Here is a 23,541-nt window from a genome sequence, read left to right as displayed (position 1 = left end):
TTGCGGGCATTTCCGCTCAACGAGTTTTTGCATATTGTATAGAGTAGAGTTTGCATATTTAGCTAGAACGCATATGCACAAAGGATGGTGGTCCATAAAGTGTTGAAAAAAAAACTCAAATTTAAAATAAAACTTTCATATTCCATATGGCGACACAAGTCGCTTTTTAGTCTACTCACTTCTAAAGAGTATGAAGAAATTGTTTGTAGTACATCTTAACAAGCGAAGTCTAACTTGCTAATTCCTGTCCGACTCCCAATATCCGATCGACCGAATACCCTTCTTATAATCTTCTTTTCAATTCAATTCTCCTCTCGTGTCAGCATATCAGGATCCATGAATAACTATAAGCATGTGCAGTTCCTCTTTTAACACCCATACTGGTCCCGGAGGCTATTACCCTGAAAGAATCCAGTTTAAAATATATGCTAGAACACTTTATAAGGATAGGTGCATATCTTAATGTATACAAAAGGCGGATACGGATCGGAAAAATATGAGAAACGAAATTTCTACTCAGGGTCTTCGATATATTTGCGGTAATCAAACTAATATAGGATAAACAAGAGAATAAAAACTCAAGACCCACAGTTTTTTCTCTGAGTGCGAATGCAGCATGCTCGTAGACCTTTCGTATTGGACCTTCTATGACTTCTTGGTATTCGAGGTCCACCCTAATCTTTATTTCAATTTATGAATGTGCATGATTGTTTTGTTTTATTACATCACACACTCGCAAATGTACGTGCACTTTTCCATTACAGATGGCGTGAGATTACCCACAAATATATGACAGCGTGTGCAGAACGGCACCCTACTCATCGAGAATGTGCAACGTACCGCCGATCAGGGGACGTACACTTGCATCGCTCGCAACAAGCACAACTACACCGCGCAACGAACGGTGGAGGTGAAAGTTTTGGGTGAGTTAAAGTTGAAGTTGACGATTGCAGTTGATGCGGCGAAATTTTCGCTGGTGTTGGTATTCCAATTTGCGGTCTATGCCGGGCGCCTGCAAATTCGAGAATTTCACCAGACTAATTTTAATTTGTCTGAGGTAGTTAATGAAAAACCGCATAACGATGAAATTCGTGCGCCGAACTCCACATGAGTGTAGACGAATTTCGGAACTTCTATTTAGAAAAAGAAAAATAAACAATGCAACAGCTCCCGACTGTTGTAAATGCTGCTCGTTAGAAATCTCCGAATATAATTGTTTTTGGTTTTGCATATTCAGAAAAGTTATTTCGAAATAACTTTGGTTTAGCTAAATTGAATTTGAATACATGTATTTTTGGATTACATAAGTGCTAAAATATTTAAAATGATAAGAATAATTTTCATGATTTAATTTCAGTTATTTATAATAAATTATCTTAAATATTAAGATACAAATACCTACAACTAATTTTTTTTAATTTTAAATTCTAAAAGTTTTTTATTTTTAGTTTATTAATAAACCTTATATATTTTTTATTTCCTTTATTTTTAACAAAGCTATTATCAATATCTGCGAAATATATTGCGAGATAATTAAAATGTTTTATTTTTTACGTCATATTCCTTTTTGTTTTAAATATTAATAATTTCCCTAATTTGTAATGATATTTTTGAGCAAAAAAATGGTTAAAGAACAACTATTTTAATATCGAAATATTTAAAAAAAAAACTCAAGTACGTCTTCAAATTTCGGTATTTTTAACTTTCTTTTAATAAAATTAAATAACTTCATTCAGTTTTTTTTAATAATTTCTTAATTTTTAAAATATTTTAATTATTTGAAACAATTTTTTTTTCAATAGTAATTCACTAAGCTTCGTTAAAATCCTAACATATTTGGCTCTACTCCAACTAAAGCCACAATCAAATGCTTTTAATCACAGCATTTCTATTGCATCAGGCGGTATTAAAAAATAAACAAATATTACAAAAGTATTTATAAATATATTTACTACCTTTTACAACAGAAGTACGCACCATTTATGATATGCACATTTTAATAACAATTAATTTTAAGAATTTTCAGCAAAAGTTATACAATAAAAGGTGATAGTAATTGCACATGTCAGAAATGCATAAAACGACCATAAAAAACAAATATTTTAAAACCGAATTTGCACGCAATTCACAATAACTAACATTTTTTTAATTTGCACTGCGTAATTCGCAACTCGTAAAAAATATTTTCGCATTTAACCTTCACGCTATTTCAATTATCTATAAAAATGTATTTATTCCAAGCCTGATAAAAATAATATGCACATACACACACATATTTATACCAACACACATGCAAATGTCGGCATTTCCGCTTTCATCCGCTGCCATGGAAACAAACATACGAAAATATGAGTGTTCAAATGAAAGAAAACCACAGAACACACACATACACTTATATTCCACCCACATGCTCAAACTACTTAATTGTTCACCCACGTTTTTTCATGCTTTGCTCTGCTACTCTTCTTCTTCTTCCTCCCTTTTTCACAGTTTTCACTACTGGTGTTTTTAAGCTATACCTGTTTTTTACCATTACCCCTTTGTCCTCCCTCTATGTGTTTGCATTTCGTGCGTATTTTGTTGTTGGTGTTGCTTAAATTTCTTCTTTATTGGTCTGAATATCATCATACGAAATTTTTTGCAATTATTTTTTTCCCACACGCACAATCGCACACATATACATTCAATTTGAAACAAACAATATTTTCGAATTTACATATCGTTGGCTTTGACATATCACACTGCAGAGAAACTGATGAAATGTTAAAATGCAATGATAAATGTTAATTAAGATTTTTTCACATACGCTCCGCACACATACATATATACATACATATATATATATACAAACATATGCAACTATATATTACGCATCGCATTCCATACACAAATAACACACGTATGAAAAAGCTCTGTACAAATAAATTAACATTAAAAAGCTCACATCAATATGAAGCTATAAAAATACCGCAATTTTTACTGCACATCAAAATGCAATAAAATTCCTCGAGTCAGCAGGTAATAGTTGCATAAGTAGACAAACGCACACGCATACACCATCCACAACATTCCATTTGTACTCGTACACCTAAACCTTTACATGCATATGCAGTTCCCTTCGAAATTATTCCATACACCTGTCACGTTTCATCTCCCAACGCTTTCGTCAGGTGCACCCACATACTCGTTTATTTTATTCCGAAAAATAAAAGAGGCAAACGATATACTCCTTCCTATCACCTTGGGGCTTCTTTCATCATGTTCTTACTTTTTTGGTTCTCAAATTGGTTTTACTCAAACACACATGAATGACTGCCTAGTGTACGAGGGTTGCTTGATAATTTTCCGTTTTTGACTACTGAAGTTACACAATTAAGCTAGGTTACAGTCTGTGGCTAATACACAGGCTGGAGATTTAACTTGTGGGATTTAATTTATTTCCCACCTCTTGAATTGAATTGAATTACGGATATCACTTGTCCGACCTGCTGAATGGCAGTGGAAGTACAACACCAGGAGATGGCGAACCCGATTCCCTAATCGATGACGATGGAACAGATGTTCAATTACCCGACCATGAAGAAATTCAAATAGCAATCACCCGCCTGAAGGACAACAAAGCGGCGGGGGCCTATTGATTATCGGCCGATCGATTATTTGACTTGTTAAGCACGTGTTATACAGTTAACCGTACTTCACCGTTAACTATTCTTCGTAAAGGCATTTACAATGAATTTGTCAATTAGTTGGTGATTAATTTTTGCTTTTTTTCATATCTGAATTACCCATTATTGTCTTTTTAATATTCCATGCAAAGTGTTTAGTTTGAAGAGGTCCAACTATTGTCCCTTAATCCCCAATGGGTTAAAAACGTTTGGAGATCTAACAGCAATGTTTTTTTTAACCCTCTAAATAGTGTAAAATGGCTAAAATTGATCGGAAAATATGGAAATACAAGAACCAAAGCCAGAAAAAGGCCCTAAATTATAAATAAGTGGACATGTACAGTGCTTAATGTCTCGAAAACTTGACCAAATTCCAAAAATTTCGATCAGTGTTCTTACGAAAGAGTTCTAGGAAGAGTGCAACATTCAGATTTCTCATGAAACTGCGCGACAAAACATGCTACGACATGAATACATATGTATCAAGATGTGCTATAAAAAATAATCAAAATGATGTTGTGTCTTTCTAATGAAAATAATGCCTTGTGTCGTACTCTAGTTAGCCAATTGTTGAAATATAACATCTTCTTGTTCTCGTCCCATTATATGACATCATCCCAGTAGTTCCCAGGTTCAGAAATATACTTAATAATAGCAAACAAAAAACGTTTCTCTACATTTGGTGCATACAGCATTTTGTTTTTGGCAGATCTTCGTGCGTGTTCATGTCGTAGCATGTTTTGTCGCGCAGTTTCATGAGAAATCTGAATGTTGCACTCTTCCTAGAACTCTTTCGTAAGAACACTGATCGAAATTTTTGGAATTTGGTCAAATTTTCGAGACATTAAGCACTGTACATGTCCACTTATTTATAATTTAGGGCCTTTTTCTGGCTTTGGTTCTTGTATTTCCATATTTTCCGATCAATTTTAGCCATTTTACACTATTTAGAGGGTTAAAGAAAACATTGCTGTTAGATCTCAAACGTTTTTACCCCATTGGGGATTATGGGGCAATAGTTGGACCTCTTCAAACTAAACCCTTTGCATGGAATATTAAAAAGACAATAATGGGTAATTCAGATATGAAAGAAAGCAAAAATTAATCACCAACTAATTGACAAATTCATTGTAAATGCCTTTACGAAGAATAGGTAACGGTGAAGTACGGTTAACTGTATAACACGTGCTTAACAAGTCAAATAATCGAAGTGTGTAAAGTTTTTCTTGACACTAACAAAATTGAATGATTTTTGTTTTTTGTTGTTCTTGGTTGGTTTTTGCATTGCTTTCGCAGCTTTTTTTGCATCACATCTCTTGAAATACTGTAAGTAACCATCCCTGATTCAAAAAATATATTGAACTGAAGTAAAAAGTAAAAAATTTGGCTGCGGAAAGTGAAAAAGTGTATTTATTTTCTATGTGTAAACTGTTTCTTGACATACTGTAAATATATGAGGGCAGAATACCTGTTCAGTTATTTTGCAGGGCTATTTGCACTCTAATACATATATAGGATTTCAAAACCAGTTATACAGGCAATGGTTTGGCGATAGTGTAGTAAGTAATAATCTATTTAAATAATAGAGTTCATCCTTAAGAATGTGTATCAAATATCTTAGAATTAAGAGTGCTGATAACCTTAAGGTTGCTTACTACTATCTATGGATTTAGTCCTTCAGCAATACATACGTTCTAGGTAGAGTCTTAAATAAGAGACAATGTGCGTGCTTCTGTCCAAGTAATCGGATGGCGTAGTAGTTTTTTTATGAATATACCAAATCTCTGGATATCTCCGATGTAACGCCTCTAATGAAATAATGTTTCACACTTATTTTTAATTAAAAATATTAGGAGATAGTGACTTTACTTATTGTATGTTAGACTCGATTAATGAATTCCGGGTTCAATGTCAAAGAAGAAAGACATTTTAGTTAAATTCATTGTCACATTTCAGAAAAGTAAAGATTACCAGCTTTTCATTGTTTTGAGAGATGCTGTTTCCATTACGGAGATCCATATAAGCGACAGTAATTTTTGGAATTTCATTTCTTTTTCCATAAAAAACTTAAAGAGATAATAATGGGATTTTTTTATATTGGAAATTAATGAACCAAGTAGCTTAAAATTTAAACAAAGAATTATGGATGGAAGGTGAGCCGGGATGGAGATATATGAAAACTTTACCAAAACCAAAACATGATATCTCTGTATTGGTTTGGAATTACTCGTTAATAATCTGCCACGCATCCACGACGTTTTTTAGAACATAAATAATAACTCATCTTACATTATTACATAAAATACATTACAAGTTTATTACATCATTAAACTAAGTTTTTGTCACTTGGAACACTTAAACACAATTTACAACCAACTAAAAATTCATTAAAACACTTGAAAGCACAAGTTATAATACCCTGCAACACCTATCCTACTACATAATCATGTATTCCTTCTTTCCTTCCTTGGTGCACTTGCACTTGATCAGCACGCCTGCTTGCTTGCAATGAAAGTTTACGCGAATTATCAGCATGCAGCACACGCACAACGAATTTTGCACAACATTACGCACCAAATCACTCACCACCAAGCATCGCAGACGCCTACCAATCATACCTAGCGCACTTTAAGCTCGAACTTCTACTGCATCCACTTTTTATCTAAATATTTATTGTTTGACTTTCAGCAAGGCATATGCTCCCGCTCTCTTAAATAACTATTAAAATCACGTCCGTTGCAATGCACCGATTTCTTTTCGCACAATTTTATTTATTTTCTTGAACTTTTTCAATACTAAGCCTTTCGCTCTCTAACGTTTTGGTTATCCTTTCTTTGAATTACTAGTTGATTTTTTGAGTTTTCTTCTTCTTCCTCCTCTGTTTTATCTCCACCATTTATGTTGTGTGCACACCACGATTTGCATTTTTCACAATTTTGCATTTCTGAATTTTTGCACTTCTGCATCTGAACCTGCATTTGCATCTGCATCAGCATTGCGCATTCGCGACGCGGCGTCATGGTGCGGCGCTCAAATGGCGCTCACCGCACAGTTGTGTGTTTTGTCAACATCCAACGCCCGAGCGCCCGATCCGTACGCCAGCTGCCGCTAGCAGTCAGCCGTTAATTCCTCAACCATAAGTATATATATATGTAAATATATATGTATATATATGTATGGTGTGTATCTGCTCGCTGCTCTCAGTTGACTGCGTGCGCTGGACGTTTGGGCGTACGAGCAAGACAGAATCCTCATTATGGGGCATTGTGTTGTGTGACATGCGGTCGTCCTTGGCTAAACAATGTTTATGGGTAATGGTTAAGTGGTTTGCGGTCAAATGATTTATACCGGAATTTACGTCAAACATATGGACAAATATAATATGGGTAATACGATATACGTGTACTTGCGCTAATAATTGTTTATGTTGACGGTGAAAGTTTCACATAAAATAGTAGACACAAGTACAGGGTATCAATGATATGTTAGGTCAAAGGTCAATGTTTCCTAGAAACAAATGTGCAAGTGAAAAATACATAGGTTAGATCCGAAGTGATGACTGTGAAAATATACACCATTTATTTTTGAAATTTCTAAGGAAAGAAATCACATCTCTGACTATATTATATCCGATGTAATGTCTTTAAGGAGAAATCACATTTATGATTAGATTAGGACAAATTCACAAAGGAAATTTCAAATCCCCAAAAAGGAATGTCTATGAAAAGAAGGCATTTTACTGATTAATTTCTTTTCTTTTACTATAATTCTAGAGAGAATCTTGTAATTTTGTATACTTAAATTTAAATGCCAAATGATCTCAATTGTAATAGAAGTTTTTATCGGCTCGATTACATCATAATTGATAGATAGTTGTGTTCGATGAGCCCCATTAATTTTGTTGCATAAATACCATCACTCATATTTAATTTAGAAAACTATAAAAGTTTTTATAAAAACGAGTAACTCAAACAGTTGTGGAGTTAATAGAATTTTTTGTTGAGTCGGACACATTATATGTTAACTATAACTTGGTCTCTTGCATAATATATTCAAATATCGTTTTTTTTTTTTGTTATTACAAAATTGTACATATCCATATATCAATATTAATAGCTTTCTCAGCATTCCCAATAGCCTTTTCGCACAGGATTTAATTGAGCAATTACATGGCCTTTGCTTGATTACAGCGCTGATTTATATCGATTAAACATAAAAAATAAAACGCTTATTTTACTACATTAATTCTTAATGTAATACAAATCGAATTAGAACTGGAGTGCAACTCTGCGGGATGTTGTACACGCTGTAAATTTGGTTGTAAAAGAATATATAACAGCTGATCGTTAATCGAGTAGCCAGCTGTGCGAAAATCGAAAATTGGTTTCCCAATTATAACCTTAATGTACTAAATTTATTTGGCTGTGCGAAAAGGCTTTTATAAATGGTTTTAAATGATGTACATTATCTCCGAGAGAAAATTTTACTTGATATCGTTTGGAATTTAAGTTGTTTACACATATGATTGAAAGACTAATCATTTATATATAAGGTCGGAATGGATCAGATAAACCTTTATTCAAAGTGAAAGAGTTATATAGGCTGTGTAAAGTAAAAAAAGAAAGTGTTCAACATAAAAAATATATAGTGACCAGCTATGACTCTTTCTTTTTTTATTTATTACTATTACATTTACCCGACTGCCTTCGGCAATCTTAGCAATAGTTTTTAGTTTCCATAAGCAATTTTATATCGTGAATTGCATTGCTTAAGAGGGTTATAAAACTAAACACCTATGAAACTTATTTCTAGCAACCGATTTTAATAGGACTGATGTACCCCAAGGTTAATAAATTTTTCAACACTTAATAAATATTATTTATACAAAACTTATCTCATTTATAGGTAGGTACAAATACTATTACCCTGTATGCGTATCTCTGCAAGCATTCCTTTAATTATGGAATGTTTTAGCAACATAGCCTTCTATTCTTAATTATTACGAAAACTATCGTTAACCCACCGATTTAGGTCAAACTAATATAACAATGCACATTCTAGCATAAATGTGTACTTGTGTGTATATATAGCTTGTCCATATTGTGCATATTTTCATAAATAAGTAGGAGTAAATTGCTTCAGATCTATTAAGTATTGGAATTTGTTGAGGAATGTGCCCGTACAGTAGAAGATGGAGAGTTAAACGCATATATACATACATATACATATATGTACATATACAGTCATGTGTACTTACAGTTAGGGGAAAACTTTGCGCTGTTGAAATTGAAAAACATACAAAATGAAATTCAACCACATTTCAAACAAAACTGTTGTTAATTAATGCAAACCACGAAACCGCAACTCAAATCAAAATAGCCAAATTGGAAAAAATATCGCACACACAAGCATGGATACATGTATGTGTGTGATGGAAGACCGCATTTGGTTCACACACATTCACTGCGAAGGGAAATTGAAAGTGCCACGCCCCCTAACCATCTAAATGTGTGGGCATTTGGCACAACTGCTAGGAAAACATACATACATACATAGAGAGATTAAAAAACTATAGAAACAAATTGGAATTGTACTTTACATAAGCCTATTGATTTAGCGATCTGCCACAAAACAAATAACTGTACATACGATTGTATCAATGACTGTGGGAAATTTCAACTGATTCAACGACTAAACTACACGAAGTAGCGCTACATGCCCTTCCAACTTTGTTGTTGGTAGCTAGCTGCAATATTTCTTTACAATTGCTGACCTATTTCGTTATAAAATCGTGTAACTGTTTTTCCAAGGTAACAGTAAAGCTTTTATAGCATTTTGAATGACTGCATTACACACCAGATACCAGAAAACACATTAAACATTAAATTAAAACTGAGTTCCAACTGCTGCTTAGTTTAATTCTAGACCGCTTAGCGTTTATAATGATTTTGAATTGGTGAAAGCCGAATATAATTTATCTACAAACTACTTTTTCTTGACAATGGTAGAACTAAATTTTCTTAAACACGACAGTGTTTGGAAATAATTTTCTGAGAGAACTGATGAATATGTCTGATATACCACTCAGCGTTCTAACTTTTATAGGAGGATGATTCTAATCGAATGAAGTTCACCTTCGTCTAAATATAGTATATATGCTTTAAACTCTAGTGTCGGTCATGGTAGACATTCATTTATCAGAAAGTTTACTATTGTCTCTCTTTGGCAGATCCTTTTTCCTCAATGTAACCTTAACAGACAATAACGAAGTGTGGATTGGTGACGCAGCTGAGTCCAGAATATTATTATTATACTCATTGACTTTCCTTGCTTTGAATGTCTTAGCAAATATGCAATCAAGGAAGTATTGTTATCTTCAAATATATCAAATGCATAGATATCTCCGCTGGCTTCATTAGCTCATCAATTCATGGTTGATTTTCCCACAGTGCATTGATGTCAATCAAAGATTAATTAAACTTTTAATTTGCTTTTGAGGACTTTCCAATCAATTAAAAAAATCAATTTTACCAAATATTTCTCTTAATATAAGAAAAACAAAACAATTAAACTTGTTTAAACTTAACACTGAGTAAATAAAGCTACCGCGTTCAATTTCATGCGTTCCATTAAACGTTTACGATACCAAAAGTTCCACCCAAGATTACACCATTCTCATTCGCACGCGATCTGAATGTCGGCGACCGCACGAGCATACAATGTGTCATTGGCACCGGTGACCTACCGCTCACATTCACCTGGCTTAAGGACGGACAGCCGCTGCAGCAAATGGCCACATCCATCACAACCTCAGCAGCGGCCGCCTCTGGGCATAATCGCCTACTTATGGGCGGCGTTGGTGTTGGTGTCGGCGTGAATTATGTACTGCGCGATGGTAGTGCTGGTGGTGGTGGCAGCGTTGGCGGCGGCGGCGGTGTTAGCGGTGGGCATCATAGCGGTACCGGTGGCGTTGCTGCATCAGGTCCATCAGGTCATACAAACTACGACGATTCAGCAGCCTCAGCGGATGCTGCTGCGACAGCATCAATGTCAACGAATGCGGATGGTAGTAGCGGTGGTGTAGATGGTGGCGCTGGCCAAGTGACAATTCGCCAAAATGATGATTTCACCAGCGCCCTCAGCATCACAAGTGTGACGCGAGCACAGAGCGGCACCTATACGTGTCGCGTACAAAACGATGCCGCCACTGTATCGCACTCTGCACAGCTAAGAGTCAATGGTATTATTATTATTCGTGTTGTTGTTCTTATTAATATCATTGTAGTTATTGTTGTTGAATGTTAGTTGTTCGCATTTTTTGTTTTTTAATTTATATTTAGCATGTTTCTAATAAGTTGGCGTTGGCTGTCGCATACCGCTTGCATGGACAGCTTGCATTTCAGCTGAATATGTTCATGCCGCACAGCATGTCTTTGCATTTGTAGTTGTAATTCAGCATGTTTATTTTACAATTTTATTGCATACATTTTTTTCTTGTTGTTGTTGATTTTTTGCAAATTTTTTGGCAAACTTTACTGCCAAATTCATGTTATTGCACACAAAAGCACATGACGGCACAAACCCATATACCCTTAGTTATATAAGCATACCTACACATTTATTTATGTAATTTTTATCAGCACAACCATCTCTCATTTGTTGTTATTGTTGCTTGTTAATGGATTTATTGGCGCCCATCTAATTGATGCGAATATATGTTAAGTGTCAATATAAAATGGTTATTTTTCCCCACATCTACAAACGTATGTACATACTATATATAGGCGCACAAGCATTTTATTTGCCAACAGTTATTGCACATATTATTTTGGGAAAAACCGTTGGGTTTTTCTGTTTTTGTTTTTAATTTTAGCTGTAGTCTAATATATATAACAACGTAATCGATTTTTTGGCACAAATACCCGCACATTGATAGCAATGAAAATAAATGCGCTGGCATAAGCTTTATATATATAGCTGGCCCTTCTACACACAGATTTACAGACATTTATCAATAAGCTGATAGAATTGCAGACTGTCCCGTTCGTTAATATTAACACATTCACTGCCAACTCTAAGGTAAAAGGAATATACATACTGCCCTGGACCTCGGTTACTTTTATAAACTCCAAAAGTTTTTATTCAAGGAAAGTCTGCGTCTAAAAGAGTTTAGGACCCTTGCCTTGGCTAGATTCCACTGAGGTTTCTTTCAGAAACCGAGGTATTCTTTTTATTAAAACTAAACTGTTTTTTAAGAACGATCCCATTCATTCCTTCAAGCGCTGAATGCACCTAGTCTCAATTGATTGGACACTATCTAAAAGGTAGACATCTTGTGAGACTAAAGATATTGGCAGACGCTAGTTGCCAAAGCTGTATGGAGGAATGCGTGGTGGCATCATCTAGGCACTTCCTTTTCCAATATTCCGCATTCATCAAACTGAGGTTAGAACAACTCGGTAGACATACCTCTGGCGACAGAGCGAATTGGCTGAAATTGATATTAGCCTACATAAGGCAGTTGACTTGCCTCTTAACAAACCCTAAACCTTTATGAATAGATTACAACCATATTTGAATTGAAATTTTTCGTAAATCTATTCAGTATCTACTTTGAAATATTTTATATCTGAACAATTGCTTTGTCTTAAACTTATCCAAAATGTGTCAACTTTCCACCTTTCAGTCACTTAACTGCATCCACTTGTGTTATGAATATTACAGAACAGTCATTTAAAGCAGTTAAACTTTTTAGGACTTTCTACGGCTATCACGATTTATGGGGAGTAACTCCTTTTCGATCTTGCACTGAATCTATAAAGGAGATAAGTAGTTTTCTAACATTCGGCCAATGAGCCACCCACCACACATAGACCGATACCTGATGGTGGTTTCACTAACGATATCTATTTCAGATTATCATGCTTTGAAGCCCCCAAGTGCTGAAGCCGTTGTCTTGACTCTGCAGGACAAGCACACAAGAGATGTTCCATTGTTCCTAGGGTCCTTGCTATTGACATTTCCTGCAGTCTTCGCTTACTGTCTGCCCCATCTTGTAGGCGCCACTGTGACCAGTGAGTAAACCGTCTATGTTCCTACATTTCCTTCTACCGAGCGTCAGTAAGATCTTCGTGTATTTCTGATCTACCGTTTTACACATAAGTTTTGGGGTTTTGCATCCCGGAAGGTCTTTCCTGCGCGCTTTGAACTTTTTTAATAAGTTCCTATCTAGATCATCATATAGGTCCCTATGTCGATTACGCTTTCTGATGACAGTTTAAGTCTCTATTGGTTATCTCGTTCACTACCTTTCTCCATTGTTTATATCTCATTCAATGGATTCTTCTGATTAATCTGTATGTAAGAACGAATAAAACGATTTTTTGTTCGAAAAGTATTTCTTTATTCTAAAGTATTTTCTTAGAGGTGATTTCATATTATCATTAGCAAATTACATTCGAAGACCTACATGCTTTAGCAGTCAATGTGTTAAACTGCGAGCTCGCTACATATCTCAATTTTTTCTAAATTAATGCCACAAATGTATTTCAACTAAAGTATGTGTGTAGCAATGCCGCTATCAACATATCAGTAAAATTAATTAGTCGTTTAATACCGTCGGTGAATGCCCGGCGGCGCGTTAATGTATATTATGTATATAATATATTATGTTTAGTGTTTATACATAAGCATGCGTGTGCACTGCTCTGCGCTTTTGCAGCAACATATGTTACTATGGCTTGGAATTTTGCGCTTTTAGCACAGTAAAAGTTTAAAACTAAAATGCGCACAATTATTAAAAGTGAATTCCAATATTTTTTTCCTATATTCGCTATGAATGTATCCGAGTATATACATGAGCGCAGTTTCGTGCTTCATTGTGTAAATAAGGAAGTTTAGGGTGTTCGTTAATTGACTATTAAAAGAAGGAATAACAAGTAATAAGAGTTTAAAATACTTTTTATGAAACATTAAATAAATAAAACTTTTGTTTCGAATATTCACATACATACATACACCGAATATTATGTATTTTTTATAAATAAATCGTTCGAAATATTTTTGGCAGAGAAATTATAAGAACGAGCTTAATATATTTAATTATTGCAAATGTATATCTTATATCAAATATTTTTAATTTACAAAAAAATGTTTCAGCTGAACATCATCTCTACAAACAAACTTTTCAGTTAAACTCCTCGCTATTGTTTCTCTACACATTCTAGCTAACTATTTAATTTCAAAAACTGCCTGCATTGTTAAACTGAATTCAATTTCAATCTACACATTTAGTTCCGCCACGCATTTCGCCATTCAACTTCGAAGAGGAAATCACCGAGGGTATGCGCACTCAGTTGATGTGCTCAAGTAGTCAGGGAGATCAGCCGTTCAATATCACTTGGCTAAAGGATGGCACATCAATATTGGGTAATGCTGTACAACAACAACTACCAGTCGCTAATTTACCCAACGAATTAGTTGGTGGACGTTTACAAAATACCGGTGCAGCGCTTGGTGGTGGCGGCGGTGGGAAGAGTTATAGTCCAATGGATAGTTCGCTCACCATTAATGAGTATACGCCGTTTTCCAGTATTATTTCTATACACAATGTGACGTCACGTCATAACGGCAATTACACGTGTCGTGTCAGCAATCGCGCGGGATCCGTTGAGTATACGGCGGTACTGTCCGTTTCGGGTAAATTTGTGAATGTGTTCAAAATACTGTTATTCGCACCAAAAGCAAGAGCGCAACACCAATTGTATGCAAATTACGAAAAATCACAACAAAAATAATAATAATTAAATCAAGCACTTGCTTCCAGCTAATCATGCACTTTACAACAATAGTATATGGTATCTGGCACTGCAAGTCCTTACTTACATATCTACATATATGTTGCAGCACTGAATATAATAAGTAGTTTCGCACAAAACAAATATTTGAAAACAAAAAAGTATTGAAAATTATTTGCGTGTATTGTGCTTTGATACGGAGAAGTAAAGTAAAAAAATTGGTTGAAATACTGGATGTCGCTCGAATAAGTTTTTTAGTTATTTGCAATTTTTTTCTTTTTGTGTTTAGAAAATTATTCTTTAATTTCAAAACCAAGGTTACTCGCAGATATTACACTCAGTAGAAGGACTAAAATTAACGACTCTCAATACAGCCTATTTCTATACCGTACCAATACCGGTAGCAACAGTTTACGAAGATGTCAACGCCAAACCTGTTGAATTTATTCATACAGACATTCGTCACTACCTCCCTTTCGTTGAAGGCGATTTTAGACATGTGGTTTTGAAGAAAATAAAGTAATTAAAAAATGAAATTTAATATTATGCCCAAAAGCTTAGTTTTATTATAAAGTGAGGGGTTAGCCAATATGTTATAAAAACGATTTCGTGCAAACGTTGCAGAGATAAAAAAAAAGGAATTCCTCTTATTACCCCACTCCAACCTAAGAATAAAGAGGACCTTAACAGTCCATGGATACTTGTCGACAAAGAGTTTGGTTTATGCATTAACACTTAGTAGAGGCAGAATTAGGTGGTCGCCTGAACTTAAAAAAGCACAGAAGTAATGCAGATAGAATCCTTGAGTCTCCTAATGGATACTTACTTCCCAGGAAGCTCAGAGAACCATGCTGATGGTATGCACCACACACAGAACGTTGAGCAGACCCAAATCATGTTGATATAGTCTCGGAAAGCAAGATATGTTAGGCAATAAATAGTTTCAAACCTTTCAAGACTCGGGACCTCACGGTATATTTCCGGCTCAGTTGCAGCAATCCTTGAACCACATAATGGAGTGGTTGGTAACAATCTTCACAGGGGCGTTGCAATTAAAACATATTCCAACGATATGGAATCAAGTTGATATATATACCAAAAGCGAGCAAAAGCTATCATTTGGTATGATACCAAAGAATTATAATCCATTTGGTCTACCTTCTTTTCTTTTGAATTCACTAAAGTATCTTAGAGTCTCATCGAATGAGGGAATATACATGCTCTGGCCACTCGTAGATATTTAATCGACTAATACGCTATAGGCATAGCCGAGTCTAAGTGGAAACAATGTATTACTTGCTCAACAAGCAGACAAACGTGGCCTGAATGGAATAATATACAAACGCACATGCCTTTTATTGAAATTTAAAAGAAACGACTTAAGAACTATAGTAGGAGTAGAAAAGGAGGAGTCAGTAGAACATCTTCTATGTGGATGCAAGGCTTTGCCCAGGAAAATTGACAACGATCGGTCACGACTTTCTTGACGACGTCTCTGAAGTTGCATTTATAAAACTGGTTGAATTGAACCACTTTATTAAGACAACAGTAGTCAAATGAATTTTCACAAATAAATTTAACGATTTTATGAATAAATAAATATGAAGAATTTTAGTTAAATAACTTAGTTATTTATGTTGGATAATTTGGGATAAATTTGACAAAAAATTCGTTTTCTTTTGCCGTAATTTCAATCAACTTTCAGCAGTGATACATTGTTCAATGACAATGTGATATTTTCCAATAAGACTCGCACTAAATTTCATTTTTTAATTTATTACAATTCGTATCAAAGTACAACACAATACAAATAAAGCACTGTATGGGCACATCGAACGCACGCGTAGAAGGGGCAAATGGGGTTGGGGGTCATGTGAACTACAATGTACATATACATACATACTTACTGACAATGTGTTGCGCACATAAAATGTATTCAGCAGCAACCACAAAGCTAACCATAAAATCAACAATTGACAAGTACAAAGTATCCAAGTAAGTACGTAAATAAATACAAAACGAAAACGAAACAAAATGGCGTGCAACTGTAACAGCAATTTTGTAGAGCTTCACAGCGCATGAAACGCATGACAACGATGGCACATGGAATGCAACGCACCAAGCATTTTCTAAAGGCAATAAATATGGCACCGTAGCAAACAAAAAATAATAAAATAAATAAAGAAATTTCAAAATATAAAAAAATAAACATAAAATTGTATTGCCAAAGCAACACTGTGCTATAAAATTCACAAAGCAATCAAGCAAGTTAAATAAATCGATGAAAGAGATAACGAAAATATTTACGGCACCGCAATTTAATGGCAGTAGTGGTACTGTTACGCACCAACTAACAAAGAACAAAAAATACAAAAATAACACAAAATAATCATTTGTAGCACTACTAACACCAGCAAGCGCACACATGTAAAAAGAGTTGCTCACACCACTGGCCACTGAACAGACCAGTCAAACCTTACACAAACGTTATTTCTAGCACATGCTCAAATGTGTATGTGTTTACCGATTTTAATATTAATTTCAATTTAAATTTATTTTTACATTTTCTCTTTAATTTGCATACCTTTAACGGCTATTTTCTAAATATTTTCGCGCATATATCCAATTATTTGCTATTTGTTTTGTTTACTCACTTTGTTTATTTGCTTTATCACAAAGCTTTTAACAACATTGATACTGGTACAAAGCGGCATTAACGCTGCGGATTGTATTTCACCGCATTCTATGTATATTGATGATCAATATTTATATAACAGGGTGGTTCGTTCACACGTTTTACTATTTAGTTTCATATACATTTTAAAATTGTTTTTTTGCTTGCGCAGTGCACATTATTGAAAAGCTGAATTTTTAGAAAAACTCAATTTTGTCTTTTAAAGCTTGTGGAGGAGTCTTTTCTCAGTTCTTATTGTCCTTTCTAAAAAATAGATTGTCTCAAAATCTGCAAAATAGCTTTCAACGGTACGAAATACCTTGCGCTCAAACCAGTCTGTAAAGAAACCTGCAATATATATAAAAAAACTTTAATACCGGGGAAGGTAACGCCCATTTCTTTCTTTCTCTCTTACGAAAAATTTTACAACACCACTCAACAAAACAATCATCACCGCTAGTTACCTATCAAATCCCCATTTTGATGACGACCACTGCAAACGTATAAAGGACTACGAATTAAGGGCATGCACCTGGAATGTCCGGACCCTTAACTGGGAAGATGCCCCTGCCCAGCTGGTTGATGTCCTCGTAATAGTAAATGCCATCACCGCCATCCAAGAAATGCTATGGACGGGACAAGGACAGAAGAAGGTGGGTCCTTGTGACATCTACTACAGCGGACATATAAGGAGCGCTAATTTGGTGTTGGATTTGCGGTGGGAGAGAGACTCCCTCGCCGAGTCCTGACATTCACCCCGGTGGATGAACGTCTTGCCTCAATCCGCATCAAAGCGAGGTTCTTCAACATATCGCTTATTTGCGCCTACGCCCCGACGGAAGAGAAGAAGAATGTGACCAAAGATACTTTCTATGAGCGCCTAGAACGCACCTATGAGCGCTGCTCCCGCCACGATGTCAAAATCGTGCTTGGCGATTTTAACGCTTGGGTGGGTAAAGAAGGAGTCTTTGGCACAACAGTCGGAAATTCAGCCTCCATGACTAGTACTAGATTCTAGCATAAAAAATACATCAAGCTACTTGGCTGTCTCCCGATCGAATCACACGCAACCAGATCGAACATGTTGTGACAGGTGGACGACATGTCTCAAGTATTTTTGATGTGCATACGCTCCGTGGTCTCAACATCGACACGGACCACTATCTTGTAGCAGCTAAGATACGCACTCGCCTATGTGCAGCAAAGCGCGCACGTCAACAAACACAAGGAAGGTTCGACATCGAGAAGCTGCAATCACAACCGACAGCCGAACGATTTTATACTCGACTTGCACTCCTGCTCTCTGAGAGCACCCATCAGCAACTCGGTATAGGGGAACTGTGGGACGACATATCAAGCTCCTTACGTACAGCTGCAACCAAAACCATTGGCTTTCGGAAAAGTAAAAAAAACTGCTGGTATGACGAGGATTGTCGTCTCGCAGTGGAAACAGATTGCCTACCTCCCAAATTCGAATACCAATTACCCGTCTGAAGAACAAAAAAGCGGCGGCGAAGACCTGATAAGGTGCATACATAAGCTTCTTTGCAGAATATGGTTGAAAGAAAGCATGTCTGACGATTGGAATCTCAGTGTGCTCTGCCCAATCCATAAAAAGGGAGATCTCACAATCTGAGCCAATTACCGTGGGATAAGCCTTCTAAATATCGCCTATAAGTTTCTATCGCGCGTACTGTTTGAAAGACTAAAGCCCACAGTCAACCAATTGATTGGACCTTATCAGTGTGGCCTTAGACCTAGAAAATCAACAGCTGACCAAATATTCACCATGAGCCAGATCTTGGAGAAGACCCGTGAAAAGATGATCGACACACACCATCACGTTTTGTCGATTTTAAATCTGCTTTGGACAGCACGAAAAGGAGCTGCCTTTATGCCGCGATGTCTTAATTTGGTATCCCCGTAAAACTACTACATCCGAGCCGTTCGATACCAAACGAGATTTCAGACAAGGTGACTCGCTATCGTGTGACTTCTTTAACCTGATGATGGCAAAAATAGTACGAGCCGCAGAGCTAAACAGATATTGCACAACCTTATATATGAATGTTCAGCTGCTGGCGTACGCCAATGATATTGATATCATTGGAAACAACACCCGCGCCGTTAGTTCTGCTTTTTCCCGCCTGGATAAGGAAGTGAATGGGTCTGGTGGTGAAGGAAGACAAGACGAAATGCCTCGTGTCATCAAATAGACAGTCACCGATTTCGCGTCTTGGGTCCTAAGTCATTGTTGACAGTCATACATTTGAAGTTGTAGATATTTTCGTCTATCTGGGAACCAGCATTAACAGCAATAACAATGTCAGCCTTGAAACTCAACGCAGAATCACTCTTGCCAACAGGTGCTACTTTGGACTGAGTAGGCAATTGAAAAGTAAAATTCTCTCTCGACGAACAAAAACTAAACTCTAAAAGTCCCTCATCATTCCCGTCCTACTTTATGGTGCAGAAGCGTGGACGATGTCAACATCAGGTGAGACGACACTAGGAGCTTTCGAGAGGAAAATTTTGCGCAAGATTTATGGTCCTCAGAACATTGGCAACGGCGAATACCGCAGACGATGGAACGATGAGCTGTACGAGTTATACGACGACATTGACATAGTTCAGCGAATAAAAAGACAGCGGCTACGCTGTCTAGGTCATGTTGTCCGAATGGACGAAAACACTCCAGCTCTGAAAGTGTTCGATGCAGTACCCGCCGGAGGAAGTCGAGAAAGGGGAAGGCCTCCACTCCGTTGGAGGGACCAGGTGGAGAGCGACCTGGTTACGCTTGGAATCTCCAACTGGCGCCGAACAGCGAAGGAAAGAGAGGAGTGGCGCGCTCGCATCGATTCGGCTATAAACGGCTAAACGGTTCAACGCTAATTACATACTATACATACCCGATTTATAAGCTATTAAGCCCATTTTGAAAATCCTATAATTAGCTATATGAGAGCGGGAAGTTATGTCCTGATTTTAACCATTTCTGATACAGAGACACACTATTAGAAGAAAAAGAAAGACGTTAGAACGTTACATTAAAAATGTATAATCATTATATTAAACAACTAAATGTCCATTAAACTAAGCCAAGAAAAATATAAGTATTGTGCTAAAACCCGGGCAACAAAGTATTTAACGGAGAGTTCATGTAGAATTTGGTCTGCATTCCCACCGAAAAAAGCCTTTAAATGGGCATTGCAGAATATTTTTAGAAGAAGTTCGTCATCATATCTATATTTCGCATCAACCGTTCAAATATCTGTTTATATAAATCTAGTGTATTTCGAGTACCTTTTCTTTTTTCAATATTTTAAAGGGAATTCCATTATATGTATATAGATATGTTCCCATGGTCATATATACACGTGCTACCATGCATTCCCAAAAGGAATGGCAGATATCCACAAATTTTTCCAATTTGATTAAATCGAAATGAAATTTGTCGTATGGAAAACAACAATAAAAAATTTCATTTGCGTATTGGGATAAATAATGTGTGCATATACAGTAAGAGCGATAAATATGCAGGCAGATTCCTTTTATATGAAAATTTTGAGCACGCTCCAGCTTTCTCTGCTAGTCACGCAGTTTACTCTCGGCATTTCAATTTTAATAGCATATTTTATTTAATTGATAGACTCTAACTTTGAACGCAACCGTTTGATTTTTGGAGAAGCAATAGCAAACGTAAGGTACAATTCAGATCAACAAGGGTTTTTTAAAATATTTCAGAAAGTGAGGAAAATCAACATAAGCTATTAGAGCTTTTGCAGGATGACAATATCAATTATATAAAAAGAAAGAGTTCACAAAAACGGAGTATATTGATTTTCCAGCATATTTAATAGAATCAATTGACTTTCTCTTCATCATTCTAACTGATTTGACTCTTTGAGCCTATGTTTTATTAAACCAGAAAGAGTGATTTCAGTCTACCATGACTATCTTCTGGTCCGAAATCTGAGCTATCATTTTATATTAAAGAACTAAGCTCCATCGTTCATCGCTTGGCTGTGTTTGTACGAAAAATTCTGGCACTCACTGTGCCGACATCGTATGAATTAATTCCATCAATGAGGACAATCACAAAAACAGCTACTACAACAAATGTAATACAATAAAAACGAAACCTTACAAATTACGTGCTCAATGAAAGGCGTCGAAAGCGATAATTGCGTGAAAAAATTTCCATGCAAATTACAAATCGGCAACGTGGGCCAATAAATGAAGTGTGTGTAATAAATGTACGTACATAACACAGCACAGCATAGCATAACATAGTATAACTCAACATAACACAATGGTGGTGGTAGGTACATGGAAGCCAACTACATACTATATACCATTTACCTGAAATGGTGCGAAGGTATGTGCGTCCGCAGCAGGAGTACGGCGACAACCAGAAGTGTCGGTCTGCTGAGAGCAAGTGAATGGACGGCACTTGCCGACGGTTGACTGAGTATGGAAATTGCAAAAACAAAACCAAAAAAAAAACTTTCAAAGCCATAGCCAGCAAACATATTGTGGTTGACGAGGGAAATGACGTAGAGAGCCGAAAGAAATATTTGGCGAATGAAAATTGCATGGGGTCATGTGACATTTTTAAATTGCCATGTCAGCACTTGTCGGACGGCGTCGACAGGCGAATTATGAATGCAAAAAAGTCAGTTGATGGGATAAATTTGGAAAGAGAGAGGGTGGAAGGAAAACAAAGCAGCGTATTGTATGCATTGCAGGTCCACTTCTTGGACGCCTGATTCACTGTTTGGGACCCGGTAATAGGCAACTGGCAAATGGCAATGAATTACTTACACTGGCAGGTGCATGCTTGCATTTTTACCTGTGTATGTCGTGGCGCATATGTTTCTCGGTATAATGTTGGTGTTGCACCTTTATCAGTTAAATTTCCTGCATCAGCCCGCAACATGGTGAATGATGGCAGCAACACCTGCATGCTGTACATGCAAGCCAGTGGCCAGTGACCAAAGCCAATGTACAGTGCTTGCGTCACGAGTGTGTGTGGAGCTTTTGCAGCGCACAAATTGCAACAGCAGTGACGCAGTTCGCTCGACTACCGTTAGTGGTGTATGCGGAATTTATGTCATTTGCATTCCCTTTGCATAACGTAATTTTCTGATGAACGATCTTTCCTCATGCATGCGCGCACCAACTACAATGATGCATCCAATACCACACCCTCCAGAAGGGTTTGGTCGAATTTTGTCGTCACAGGCTTCGTTTACGTGCACCTGTGTGTTGGAAATGAAAAATGGTTGAAACTATTTTATGTGCAGCATTCTTGTGGCTACCAAACTGCGCTCAATATAATTTTATTAAAGTAAGCTTCAAAAGTGACAGCCATTTATTTTAATATAAGTGGTATGCAACTCTTGGTTGTAGAGACGATAGTCTATTGAACGATTTGTGGTATGAATTCTACAATATTTTCGCAATTTTCTGCTTTTCAAATACGTAAAATAGGAAGATAATATGAAATTGTGTTCAAGTCATCTCGAAGCTTCAGTAGATATTTAGTGGGCTAAGGAGGAAGGAAACTAAAGCATAGCATTCTGCATTCCGACAAATGCAAAGTGAAGAAAAAAATTACTTGCTTTAACTAACATTCGAATGTATGGTAGATATTCCGAGAAAAGACTTTTTACAAATATTAAACAGTAATTTGGAGCCGGACAATTTATTTTTCGGACCAAATCTAAACTCATAATGTTAATTGTGTTTATACTCAAAATTGTGTTATTACGACTGCCTTATAAATTCTAATGGAAGTGATATAGAGTACAAGTCCAGGCCTCAAAAGCATCGGCTTTTCTCAACCTACGGGTTTAATAACCTATGCAAATATCATAGACTTGTTGGTAATCTCCTAAAAATTGGTTGTGTAGTTTGAATTCGCCGATCAATATTAGAAAATATTTAATTTCCGTTTAAATTTTCTAAAACGTCAAATTATCTGCTCACCGAAGTGTTCTCTCAATAAATCCATTAATTGATAATGGAATCTCAATAAATCCATTAATTGATGCGATGTATAGAAAATGGCCCCGTCTTGTTGAAACCAAACCAAGATCACGAGCTTCAATTGCAGGCTTCAAATTCTGGGTTATCATGACGCGATAATAGTCCGAGTTGCAGCGAACGGCGTCGAATCTATTCTTTTTTGTGCACACTCTGATCTACGGCTGCTATATTTTCTTTACTACCGAACGTGGTCTATTCGGTCGAATATTGTCCAATAATGGATGCTGTGTCTCAAGATGGCGAATAGTACGCTCAGCAGGCCGATTATGTTGACCATAAATTGAGCGAAGCGTGCAGTGCGCGAATTTCCGTAATAAAGTTGAACAATTTGTAAACGTTGTTCAGGCGTAAAACT

The 23,541-nt window shown here is 36.3% G+C and overlaps 1 protein-coding gene across 1 annotated transcript in view; it reads left to right on the top strand.

Annotated features, from left to right (window-relative positions):
• Window positions 1-23,541, top strand: part of LOC105218480 (cell adhesion molecule Dscam2-like) — a 95,254-nt gene that overhangs the window by 57,171 nt on the left and 14,542 nt on the right. Inside the window, 2 exon segments of the mRNA XM_054227201.1 lie at window positions 765-923; window positions 10,318-10,905. Coding sequence (XP_054083176.1) covers window positions 765-923; window positions 10,318-10,905 — 747 coding nt within the window.

Source organism: Zeugodacus cucurbitae, chromosome 3, assembly GCF_028554725.1.
Source record: "Zeugodacus cucurbitae isolate PBARC_wt_2022May chromosome 3, idZeuCucr1.2, whole genome shotgun sequence".
In the NCBI taxonomy this organism is placed as follows: Eukaryota; Metazoa; Arthropoda; class Insecta; order Diptera; family Tephritidae; genus Zeugodacus; species Zeugodacus cucurbitae.
The sequence above is the reverse complement of the archived record's forward strand: the minus strand, read 5'-3'. Positions and strand labels throughout refer to the sequence as shown.